Genomic DNA, 13,235 nt, shown 5'->3' on the forward strand with positions numbered 1-13,235 from the left:
AAACGTCAAGGTGTGACCGCGATGTTGTCACTTCCATTTCTACGGCAGTTATGATTCGAATCGTTGTGCGTCAGCCTTTTAATAGGCTACGTCACGACATCGTCGGCGATGCGTGCAACGCGCTATGCCGAAGTTAGACTATCGTTGGGCATCGGTTGTATAGGCCGACAACAGGTTCAGCATTCGTTGGTATAAGTTATCTATAACACAACGAAACGTTCTGTGTCCATTACCAATGCATTATACATAAGACCAAGTTGCTATGAATACGTCCGAATCTTTCAAAAAAAAACATCAAAAGTTCAACGTCAGCCAGCGTTTTACATACATTTTAATACGTTGCCATCGCTGGCTAAAACGTCAAGGTGTGACCGGGCCTTAACCTTCTTACTTGTTTCAAAATCGCTGCTAAGAATTTTCTCCCTTCCTCTCTCTAACTCCTCTTTTCTTGTACGTTCATTCCTTTGGTAATTGTTTCCAACTGTGGCCCCACTGTTACACTGTCGGTATGTTGTCTTTTTAGAAATGACTTCACTCTTCCATGAGCCTCTATCTTGCGTGAAACAAAAAATAAACCCCAGTGAGGTCATCGTTATGGATGATAATGTCATTCAACTCCGTGCACATATTGTCAACACTGCACAACAGGAAAACAACAAAATCACTCACACGGAATGGCCCATATGATCTCTGGACATATATTTGATTGACGATCATTGGGTTGTCCGAGGGAGGTGTGTTTCTCCTAACCAAGTCTGCCTACTGTGCCATGATCCACTGGAAGTGACGCTGGTCAAAAAATGGCAGTTGCAACAATTGACGTAAAAAATCCCTGGTTGCAATGCCACTGAAATTATCAAAACATTATAAAACTAGAAGGGCACTCAGGAGAGCACATACCTCCGCCACACAATGCCTGATCCACAAGAACATATCGAGCCCAATACATTTTTGAAATATCATTCAAACAGCACTATATCATTTTGGGGTATCTCTCAATGGAGAAGAATCACTTTAAAAATTTATCAGATCCGGATCTGGATTCGGAGCTTCACCAAAATTGAAGCAATTCTTCCTTGTCAGACACCCAACAGGTCCACGAAGGTTCGTCCGAATCTGTGCACAACATTTTGAGATATCATGCTATCTATAGTTTTTGGCCCTATCTCTCACTGGTGAAGAATCACTTATAAATTCTTTGAGCTGGATCCGGATCCGAATCTTCACCAAAATCTAATCAGTTCATCGTTGTCGCACTCCCAACGTACCCACCAGATTTCATCCGGATCCGTCAACAACTTTTTGAGATATCCTGTGCACTGACAAACAGACAAACAGACAAACAGACAGAAAGGGGTGAAAACATAACCTCCTTCACCTTCAGTGGTGGACGTAACAAGAAGAAGACGTCATGCAGAGCACGATACTTGAAAAATCCATCAAACAAATTTGACCTAAAAAATAATTGGTGGTTAAATTCAATGACTAAGTGTGCAACTCCTCTTCAAATTTAAAGTCAATGGAATGAAAATTGAGGATTTTAGAAATACACCTTAGTTATTGAACTTGGGCCTATGTTGACCTTCTTGTCTATGTGGACCTCCAAAATAATTGGCTGGTTGAATTAAGCAACCTGAAATATAAATCCTCTTCAAATTTCAAGTGAATCAGATGAAAATGGAGGATTTTTAGAAATCTCACCCAAGTTGTTGACTTTTGGCCAATGTTGACCTTTTGATGTTTTGACCTCAAATTCTTCCTTATGACAAGCTCTACCATGTGGTGAAGATTTGTGAAGATCGGCTTGAAATTGTGATCTGTAGGCAATAAACAGACAGACAGACAGACAAACAGACAGACAGAATAAGAAAACCGACTGACCAATATACTGGAAAAATTTTCGATTTTGCAAGTAACAAACAGACAGAGAAGGGTGAAAACAAAACCTCCTTTACCTTTGGTGGCGGAGGGAAAAACTAGAATGGCACGCCGGAGAGCGCATACCTCAGCCAGGCTGAACAGTCTACGTTTTGTATCCCACTGACAGGCCCGATCTGCATCCAGATCTTAACCAAAATCCATTAAGCTTGTTCTTGTCACAACAACCAAAGGACCTTAAGACTTCAGGTCTGGTGACCGAAGCATGTTCATTGTGAAAACATTCCATTGTGAGAGCAGGACCATCTGATTTGATGGATGACAAGCTGTGTCCATGATTTTATTGGTGTCAATGGTGGTCAAACTAATTAGTAAAGCCATTTCTGCCAATGCAAGCTAGTCTATGATCATTTTTGAACTGGCATCATTACCAATTTACATGTCCATGTCAAACAATCATGTTGTTTTCACATTCAGAAATGGAACGTTGAAGGTGGAATTTTTTTTGATCGTGATTAAATTTAAACAATTGATAAATTGTTCGAACAAAGAGAACAAACAAGGCACTCCCACTGATCAGTATTATGAGACATCCTCCATGGAAACTTAAGAAAAAGGAAAAAAAAAATAGTTTAATATCTGAAACAGAAGATGTCTGCAGTGCAAGGACTCCATTAGCAGGCGTAAAGCCACTTTCAGGCCACCCTGAACAATGGATTGCAAGAAGAATCTGAAATCCTTCAGATATCTCACCGCTATCCTTTAATGAACCTCAATCATTCTTATCTATCCTCCAATAACTCCTATTTAAATTAATCCTTCAGCTTTACTGCACTGTATTGTTACCCGAGTGTCTTTTACAATCCTCCCCCCCCCCCCAACCACTTCTTTTATTACTATCTACCTCTAAATTGCCTTATTGTTGCATCAGTCTCTTACAATGCTCTCCTTTTCCCCTGTCCATCTCTCACAATGCTAAACAACTCTTGATCTTCCATACTGTGACCTATTCAAGTTTTTTTTAAGCAATGCTACACATGGATCTCACCCTCACTCTCTCTCTCTCTCTCTGAAAAAAAAGGAAAGGACACGTACAACAAATACCAAAATAATATTTTAGATTTTCCAATTCACGATTCTCTTGGCTGTGTTGCTGTGTAATGGGATGACCCATTTATTACGTACAATAAATCTGGGTGGGAGTGAAGCATGTTCATTGTGGAAATATGAATTGAAGAAAGAAGAAGTGATGTTGGAGGCATTTTTTGGAAAACAGTGGAAGGGAGATGAAGGAAATACTACGACTTGAACAAGTTTACTCGCTTTCCAATGCACTGTGGGTGAACTATACATTCATGTAATAGACTCAGTTGTGGTGGTGATCAACCCATGGACCTTAAGCCTTCAGGTCTGATGACTATTTCTGTCTCGACACACACAGACGCACAAACACTGGAATAAATACATTTCAAAAATTCACACATGAAGGCACCAACAGACAGCACAACGAGATTCCGGCGCTGAGCCTTTGATTTGATGGGCAGCGCATGCGGAGAAGAAAGGAGAGTATGCAGGCAGGCGAGCAAACAGACACAGTGGGAGCATGCAAACAGGACACCTGCAGAACGCCACATCAAACCAGCCCGATGCTTTGCGCGCAGCGATACTGAGCAAGTCCTGCGACCAGACCCAAGGCCTTCAACTCGCTAAAGCCGAAAATAACACCTGGCATGAGAAGAACTTCATTATTCTCTCGTTTGCATGATCAGATCTTATTTCCCTCAATTATCTATGGAAAGTGTTACTGCTGTTCCAGTTAAATGTTCTTTCATGTCCTATGACCGAGGTACCCTGAATTTGAGTGAACAATAACACCTGGGAATGCAACGAGCACTTCTTTCCTTCATGAAGGTGATGGAAGCCGAGTGCATGGAAAGATTGCACAGGACACAGATCCCTCGTCTTCATACCGGGCAGGACTATGTGTTTGAAAGCACATTTTCAAGGCTGCTCACTACCTCCAAGCTCCCAGCTGCCTGTCTAAAACTCAGCGATACCTGGCAGAATGCGTTAATCCACTGGGTGCTGCATCAAAGGGTTTGCCGCTTCCATCACGACCGTAGCAAAGACGATAGTGTATTAGCTGGTCGTGTCGCACCGTCATGCTAATGACTACAGATTAGCAATACGGACATCAAACGAACCAAAGCTGTGCACAGTTGGCCCTCTCGTGGACACCTCCCGTAAGGAGGAATAATAAGAATATGACGATTTGGCTGCCTTTACATCCTCAAGGACAGTGACGCGTAATCAATGATATGCATGCTCGATTTCAACGAGATGGCACTCCGAAAAAGGAAGAAAAAAAAAAAAAAGCCCAGTGATAAAACCTGAAAACGTCCGAGCCACAATTCTGCAAATAAATTGATGTGCTTGTTAAACAGAACCATACCTCAGTAACGGAACGTGAACAAAGTCGCAAAGCCATTATATTCCCAAGTCCTTGTCAAGGTCGAATCACTGGGTACCTAATTAATTTCGCACCGTGGTTTCCCTTATAATTCTGCGGCATCCCATGTTAAATCAAATGATTTTTTTTCTGGAGTTTTATAAAAACATGAATATACAAGTTCCAACGTGAGCGAGCTTTAGTTGCACATTGCACGGAGAACACGACCAATCATCGAGTCTGTCAACCGGCCAAATGGAGGAAAAAAGGAAAACCAGCATGTAACAGATGTTGCACTAATTACAAGGTCTTTGTAATCGGTTTATACTTTTAATATTACAATTTCAAAAGGCCAATGGATTTCACTGTGCTCCCAGATTTTTTTTTTTTATTCCAGCAACCTGCGTTGCTGCTTCAGATAATGTAGTTTCTGTGAAAGACTTTTCGCGAGAGGAACATGCTGAAGTTGATGGACAACCACTTCCAGAACATTTGCACGATCAAAATGCTTATGAAATACAATTTTGTCATTCTTCACCTCGGCTCCAATCAGGATATCGGTGAAAAAGCCGATTCATACGGAAACTGCATGTACGACAAAAAAAACACGGAGACATTGATGTACTGTTGCATGAATTAAAAGACATTGAGAAACAATAAACTTGTCCACACGGTATTTGGACCTGGGATCAAAACATTATAAAAAAAAAAGAAGATAGGACCACCTGTCCTGAAGCTCACCTGGATCAGGAGCAAAAGTAACTCAAACCCCCTGCAGACCTCCTGAGACACTGAATTTTTTGATGCCGTGAACAAACTTAGGTACATCACGGGCGATGAAGGTTGCAGTCAAGTTTCATCGAAGTTGTGTGTGTACTTTTGGAGAAGTGAGCAAATACTTATTTTGGGGGGGTTCAACCCCCCATCCCCCCCCCCCCCCCGTAGACCTCTTACTGAAGGCAAATTTTGATGTGGTCAACACACTTTGATACATTATGGGTGATGAAGGTTGTGATCAAGTTTCATTTAAATTGTGTGTGTGGTTTCGGAGAAGAGAGCAAACACCTAATTTCTTTTTTTGGGGGGGGGGGGAGTCCAAAATCCCTCGTAGACCCCCTCAATGAGTACAGATTTTGTTGCAGTCAACAAAACTTCGTTAGGCATCAGATAGGAAGCTTGTGGCCAAGTTTCATCAAAATCGTGTGTTTGGTTGAAGCGATGATGACTGAAGTGTTTACGGACTGACAGACTAACACACTTAGTTATGGACACTGCTCGATTGCATAAGCTTACCTGTCTAAAGTCCAGGTGAGCTAAAAAAAACTAAAAAAAAACTAGAATGGCACTCGGCAGAGTGCATACCTCCACCAGGCTGAACAGTTTACATTTTGTAATCTCACTGATAGGTAGGATTTGCATCCAGACCTGAACTAAAATCTAAGCATGTTATTGTCACCTCCCCAACTCATCCACCAAGTTTCGTCGAAATCCATCCATAACCTTTTGAAATATCATGCTGTGTATCGTTTTTTTTGGCCCTCTGTCTCAATAGTGAAGAATTACTTTAAAAATTCCAGTGTCCAGATCCGGACCCGGTTCTTCACCAAAATCTAATAAATGTGTCCTTGTTGCACATGCCAACCTGTCCATAACTTTTTGAGATATTCTGCTCACAAACAGACAAACAAGCCAGACAAACAGCGGTGAATACATAATCTCCATCCACCTTAGGTGGCGGAGGTAACTATTGCTCAGATGGGAATACAAATGAAGACTTGGAAAAAAACATTCCCATTTCAATCCACAAAATGAGGAAAACTATCCATTTGAAAAACAAGTACATTTACAGAGGAGTTGTTTTCCATCCCCTTCCCCCCCCCCCCCACCACCCAACAACTGCTCTCAAACAACAGAGTCAGCTCAAAATATGTACCACAAACGTATTCAATATGTGCAAAAATTCATGCAATTTATGTTGTTGACATTTTACTTCCTTCATTTGCAGCTGCGAGTAAAGCATCATCTCCTGGGGGGACACAGCAGTGCCTGTTGAGACATTTTGCTGATATTTGTTTGGATACCTGCTTGAAAAAAAAATAACATTTGACAGCTTTGGATACAAGCACAAACAAAGCCAATTCACTTTTGTTTCTATGAATTCTCATTAACTTTTTTTTTTATTTCTTTGGAAGAGTTTAATATTCCTTTGCAAGAGAAGATGGCCCCGCTATATTCCACCAATCACGATGAGGATGCTGAGCTTGTTCAAAGAAAACACTCCTTATCTTTCAGGAGAATTGCATGATGCTTTAGGAATCATCAAGGTCTAAGATCTGATACACATGACCTCAACCTGCATTTTCCAACGTAGCTTTTGGTTAGCGAAAGAATAATTACACGCAAAGAAAACGTAATGCACACAACAACCATGAGAGAGCCTGATAAACAAGGATCGATTCAAACTCCAACACTAGTACAGATGACTATGTTGTCCAGTTTCGGGTTACATATCTGAAAATACCACGAATGGCGAGGAGCTCATCCGTGATGCTTTGAATGTGAAGAAAGTGATGACTCGGAAAGGAAAGCAATTAGGCTATTAAAACGAATGGCACTTATTGGTCAGGAGTTATGCTGATTGTGGCATTCAGAGAGAGATGAGCAAACTCGAGGATTCAGATCCTTCTTCAGTCAAGGGTTTGGTAACCTGTTGTTGGATTTCACAATAATTACTCACACTCGTTCGATGAAACCCTTTAATGCTGAGAGCACAGCAAAAGACCTTGGAAGGGATTGATCGGTCATTATTGATAGGAATTGGTAGCTGATTTTTTATATTTTTTTTTGATAAAATTCAATGAATCCCTTTGCTGCCAATGCGTTGATTTGTTGGTATTATCATATGAGAACTTAATGAATGATTCCAGGATACCGGGTTCAAATCTCATTTATTGTGTTGATTTATCTCTCAAATACTAATGTCCTGGGAATGTGCACTAAGGGAAGTAAAAGTGCACCGTCTCCTAATGTCCTTGCCCTGCATGTGAAGTATGTATTATCAATGCACTGAGAACGAAAACATAGATTTAAAAAGAACACAAAACATCCTCTTGCACAACTAGATGAACACAAAGTTTAATGGATGTTTCCGAGGACCAAGAAATTGGAACCGATTGATGACAGTGAATATATAAAAGCAAAAATGTATTAAAAATGGAAAAATAATTTGGGCAATGCAAGTTGCTGACTGACGAATAAATCATATTCATATTCATGCCAAAAAATTCAGACTTTAAGCAAAACATAAACTAATCAGCCTGATGGAGGTGTGCACTCGACCGAGTGTCCTTCTAGTTTGCTTGAATATTTAGTGGGCAACCTTATCCAGGTAAGATATTCAAGGGATTGAAGGATCCTTTCAAAAGAACTCGGCTGCCTAATGAACTAACTGTGGCATTGGAATTGAACAAATGTAAACATTGACTCTGGAAGGAATGACAAGCATTCCAGAAGCCATTAATGATGAGCAGTGATCTCATTTTGACATTTTTGATGAGAACAATTGGCAGATTCAGGCAGCAGTTGCAGTTCATTGGTGGATGTTTGTGAATAAGCAAGCACAATTAATCCAAGAAGCATCATTACCTCTGACTAAGAGTTTAGGCATAACACATGATCATCTTGCTACAGGTACCATATAAACCTGTACTAACCTGTTTCATAGTCGGGTTGTCAGGTCAGGTCAGGTCAGGTATGGGAGCATGCGCCAGAGCAGCGCGTCGCTGCGTCCACTTTCCGCCGGTACTCCAGGAGCCTCCGTCTGGCCATCCCCCAGGCAGATGCCAGGCCCATCCCCATCTCCTTGAGATGCTGATCAAACTGCTGCAACCATGAGGCACGTGGTCGGCCCACTGGCCTCCTCCACTCATGAGACTCCCTCGCTGAGAGAATCTGGTGAGCAGGATCAGCGTCAGGAAAAGGAGCCACATGTCCATACAGCCGCAGCTGACGCTCACGGACTATGCAGGTAACAATTCTCATTTGAGTCTCTCAGCAAGCGCTCGTTGTACACAAAGTCCAATCAGTGATCGTCAAGGATTCTCCGAAGACACCTGGTACCAAAGGAATTAAGTCTCCATCTCAGATCCTTGGTCAGAGTCCAAGTCTCACATCCATAGAGCAAGAATTGAAGCACAAAGGACCTGAAGACTTGGACTTTCGTCCTCCCGCACAGATACCGGCAGCGCCACACCCCATTATCCAATGAATCCATGACTCCCCAGGCCCGACCCAGACGTCTATTGACCTCTGACTCACAGCCAGCAGAGACATGAATATCACTGCCAAGGTAAGTGAATCTCTCCACAACCTCAACATCCTCACCAGAAACAGGCACAGACAGGACAGCAGCACCCAATATGTCATTGAAAACCTGGATCTTAGTTTTGACCCAGGAAACCCATAATCCCAGCGGCTGCGACTCCTCATTCAGCACCCTGAGGGCCCCCAAAAGGATATCCGAAGTCTCTGCAAAGATGACTGCATCATCTGCGAAATCAAGGTCAGAGATCTTGACATTCCCAAATGATGCACCGCAGATCGATATCTCCAACATCCTCCCTAAAATCCAGTCCATACAAGTGCTGAAAAGTGTGGGGGCCAGTACACACCCCTGCCGAGCTCCAGTAACAACTGGAAATAAGTCAGAGATGGGACCACCACATCTCACAGCACTCTCAGTACCAGAGTAGAGTTCAGACATCAGATCGATAAGTTTTGGTGGCACCCAACGAAGACCAGGAATACTCCAGAGGACATCCCGATTCACTGAATTGAACGCTTTACAGAGATCAACATAGGCTGCAAGCAGCCCCTGCCGAAACTCTCATCTGCGGTCGGTGAGGACCCGAAGAGCAAGGATACGGTCAATCGTTGACCTCTTTGGTGTAAAGCCTGACTACTGTGGACGCTGGTGCTCAAGCAGATGGTGGCGAACCCGATCAAAACTTATCCGAAAAAAGACCTTGCCCGGCACTGAGTGGCGTCACCCCTGGGTAGTTGTTGCAGTCTTGGCGATCACCCTTCCCTTTCCAGAGAGGGACAACAAGGCCAAAATTCCAGTCAGTTGGGGTGATGCCTGTATTCCAAGCAGAGCACAGAACTGCATGCAACGACACGAGTGCAGCATACACCAGCCTTGAGAAGTACAGCATGGATGCCACAGATGCCTGGAGCTTTACCCCATTTCAACTGGTTCACCGCAGCATGTGTTTCCACAAGCGAAGGTGGACCACAGTTGATTGGAGGGTCAGCAACAGTTATTGTAACACCCCTGACATCCAACTCGACAGCTGGTGGATCAGCCTGGTACAACCGCTCAAAGTAACCGGCCCAGCGGGCCTTCACTTCAGATTCCTCTGTCAAGAGCCCACCACTCTCTACTATAACTGCAGTACACTGAGGGATGGGCTTGGATGAATGCAATGTGCGAATTCCCCTGTAAGCAGGATGAGAATCACTTGACCACAGGTGATGCTCTACCCCCTCACAGATTCCTCGCACATAGGCCTCCTAGTCCACCCTTAGCGCACGTACAGTTTTACTCCTCAGCTCCCTGAACAGCTCAGCTCTGCCATTCAGCCTGGCCCTGTGACTGCAGTCAATGGTATCCAGTGTCCCTTGAGAGAGATTCTTCTTTCCCCTCCGGTGAATTCCAAGACATCCACAGGCAATATCAAGGGCGGTAGTCTCAAAGGCACTCCACAACTCTTCAGGACCTCCCAAAGCATCCAGACCCCCCAAATCTCCACTCAGCTTGTTCGCAAACTCCTCAGCTACCCTCTCATCATTCAGCTTGCCAACATCCAGCCTAAGCTGGGATCGATGGTACCATACTCCTGGATTTAAGGTGCAACTAAAGAGTTGCTACAACAAGCCACTGGTTATTATTGAGGAATTGAGCACTTCGGTAGATCCTGCAGTTCTGGATCATCCTACAGTGACCATCAACGAGGACATGGCCAATCTCCTTTGCTACACCGCCAGTCTTGGAATACCAAGTCCAGCGATGAGCTTGTGGGCGCTGAAACCATGAACTGGTCACCCTGAGTCCATTACTTCTTGCAAAGTCAAGGAACTTAGTGCTATTCAGGTTCATAGTTCCTGACCCATGGAGACCAAAATATGACTCATAACCATCCCTTTCAGTTCCAGTTGATGCATTGAAATCCCTGAAGACTAGAAGTGTATCTCGTCTGGGGCAATGATCAACCACAGACTTGAGTGCGGCATATAATGCATCCTTCAGGATGAGCTCACTCGCCTCAGTCGGAGCATAAACAGAGACCAGGGAAATGACACCCAAGAAGTGACGAATCCTTCGTCTCATAATACGCTCGTTGACCGGTGTTTCCTCAATTGTCAATGGAGTTAGCTTATTGGACACAGCTATAGCAACTCCTTGGGCATAGTAACCATAAGAGCGACCAGACCAATTGTAGGTTTAACCACCTGCCATTATCTCGCCACAATCCGGTCTCCGAACCTCAGAGAGTGCTGCAATACCGATGTCCAAATGCTTGAGCTCAGATGGTAACAGAGACTGGTTATTCTCCTCTCTTAAGCCCCTGTCACACCTTGACGATTTAGCCAGCGTATGGCAACGTATCAAAATTGATCTAAAATGCTGGCGCACGCTGAACTATTGATGTTTTTTTTCAGTTTTGGGCATATATTAACGAGTTGGACGTTTGCATAATGTATTAGTAACGTACCAAGAACGTTTCGATAACTTATAGATAACTTATACCAACGAATGCTTAGCGTGTTGTCAGCGTTCACAACTTATGCCCAACGATAGTCGAACTTATGCATAGCGTGCGGCAGAGTATCGTCGACGATCACGTGGCGTAGCCTATTAAAAGGCTGCCGCTCGACGATTCAAATCATAACCGCACGAGACATCGAAGTGTCAACATCACCATCATGCCGAAGAAAAGAAAAGAAAAAAAAACCATGGAGTCTGGAACACTGACGGGTTCCTCGTGTGAAGCCCATTTTTATATACCAATTCCCCTAAACGCTGCCAATACGCCATTATACGGTAGCTGTAAGTTAGAAACACGTTCAGTAAGTTCTGTGGTCGTACGGAAGACGTCAATCAAATACGTCTACATACGTCAATGTGCGTTGGAGGTACGTGACACATAGGTTCAAAGCACATTAGGCTACTCATAGGTTAGAAATAAGTTTCGGGTATGCTAGACATTACCTCGACGTATTTCGACTTATGAGTAACTTACAAGTAACGTGTGTCGACGTGTGTCAACGATCACATAACGTGCCTACAACTTATGGCCAGCGTATACGGAACGTGCGAGTCATACGCTGGCATACCTCAAAAATTTTTGAGCATGCTTAAAATTTGTCGACAAGCTTCGCGTACTACGACGTATGCCAGCGTGATTCAGCGTGCTTCAGCGTGCTCTTAACGTATACAAAACTTACCCAAAACATATTCGACGTGTGCCAGCATATTCGCCAAATTGTTCATACGTCGGCATACGCTGGCTAAAATGTCAAGGTGTGACAGCCCCTTTAGGGATAGGACATTCCAGGCACCCACCCGAAGGGACCACCTCAAGTTAACCCAAGGAGACCGCCGTCTGGTAGACGACACCTCAGCACCACTCCGACACACTCTCCCACAATCTGACCCGGGAATGTTACCCTGTGGTTTCCTTCCCATCATCAAATGATTGGGGGTACTGAAGGCTTTGCCCCAATCCCGTCATCCGGTGAGCTGCCCTGCGAAGGGAAGCTGCACAGGAGGTACTCCCATGGAGTGAGAGTTTAGATTTCTTTGCATTTTTGTGTTTTGTGGAATGAAGGGTTTTACAGTGGCCCGAGTGCAAATCCTGCCACCAACCTCCTAATAAGAAGTAACCCAACTGCAGGAGGACGTCCGCAGACACAGTTGGGCACTAGATATGGATGGCCGTTGCCTCACAAGGAGCTCCTCCGCCCTTTGACAGGTTTTGGATATGGACACACAGCAGTATTAAAAACAAACACCCTCTTCACCAAAAAACCTGGTGGGGGAGACAGTTTAGTCGCCAACAACCCGACCATGGAACAGGTTCGTACAGGTTTACATGATACCTGTTGCAAGTCACAGATCTAATCTAGCCTGATCTGACAAGCATGTCAGGTGAAGCCAGATTATATCAGGTGAAGAGGTGAAGAGTCAGGTGAAGAGGGGTGAGGGTGCAATGGGGGGGGGGGGATGTTGGAACCTTGCCAGGAACATTTCAACAATTGGCGAAATAGAAAGCTGCAAGGTGACGTTTGGTCAAACCCCTATCCCATTCCCGCAACAGAAGGGGGAGGGGAACTCACTCCCACTCCCTCAAAACACTGGTATCAATCTCAGGCCTGGCCCAAACAACAGCTTGAGCCTTGAGGATGTGAAGCTGGGCCAGGAGGTGGAGCACTTGTGCAGCAGGATCTACCCCGCACACCGAGCGCCACCGTGTCCAAAGCTGACCGAGCTTCCTCAAGACCTGTCCAGTGACAGTTCCTGATGCCATGCACCAGCGTTTCACTGGAGCTGCACCCATCATCAGTATTTTGTCTGTGCTGCAACAAGTCATTATTCGATATCAAAGATCGTCTGGAGACCCTGCAAAGCATAGTACTGAACCGGTCAGGCTAGTGGTCATGGCGTGTACCAAGGTACGAGCATGGGAAGCCGTCGGCGGAACCTTGTTCTGTCAAGGCTTGCCACCCTGTGCCAGCTGCAGCCAGGTAGGGCCAGGACAAACAGGCCATATCAGCATCCCAACAGGAGCCGTGGACCAGCGAAACCCAAGCCCGTTTGACACTGCATCCTGCAATGCTCCATTCTCAC

At 44.4% G+C, this 13,235-nt stretch overlaps 1 protein-coding gene across 3 annotated transcripts in view; it reads right to left on the reverse strand.

Annotated features, from left to right (window-relative positions):
• The window catches only part of LOC147024189 (uncharacterized), a 157,382-nt gene that overhangs the window by 56,548 nt on the left and 87,599 nt on the right, over positions 1-13,235 (reverse strand). Inside the window, exon 12 of one of the 3 annotated variants that reach the window (XM_085883863.1) lies at positions 8,041-8,278. The exons of the other annotated variants lie outside the window; for them this stretch is intronic. Coding sequence (XP_085739989.1) covers positions 8,075-8,278 — 204 coding nt within the window. The 3' untranslated portion in view covers positions 8,041-8,074. Of the gene's footprint in view, positions 1-8,040; positions 8,279-13,235 lie in introns of those variants that run through there. 3 annotated transcript variants of the gene reach the window in all.

This window comes from Eptatretus burgeri, chromosome 6, assembly GCF_056783735.1.
Source record: "Eptatretus burgeri isolate ZD-2024b chromosome 6, Ebu_testis_v1, whole genome shotgun sequence".
NCBI lineage: Eukaryota > Metazoa > Chordata > Myxini > Myxiniformes > Myxinidae > Eptatretus > Eptatretus burgeri.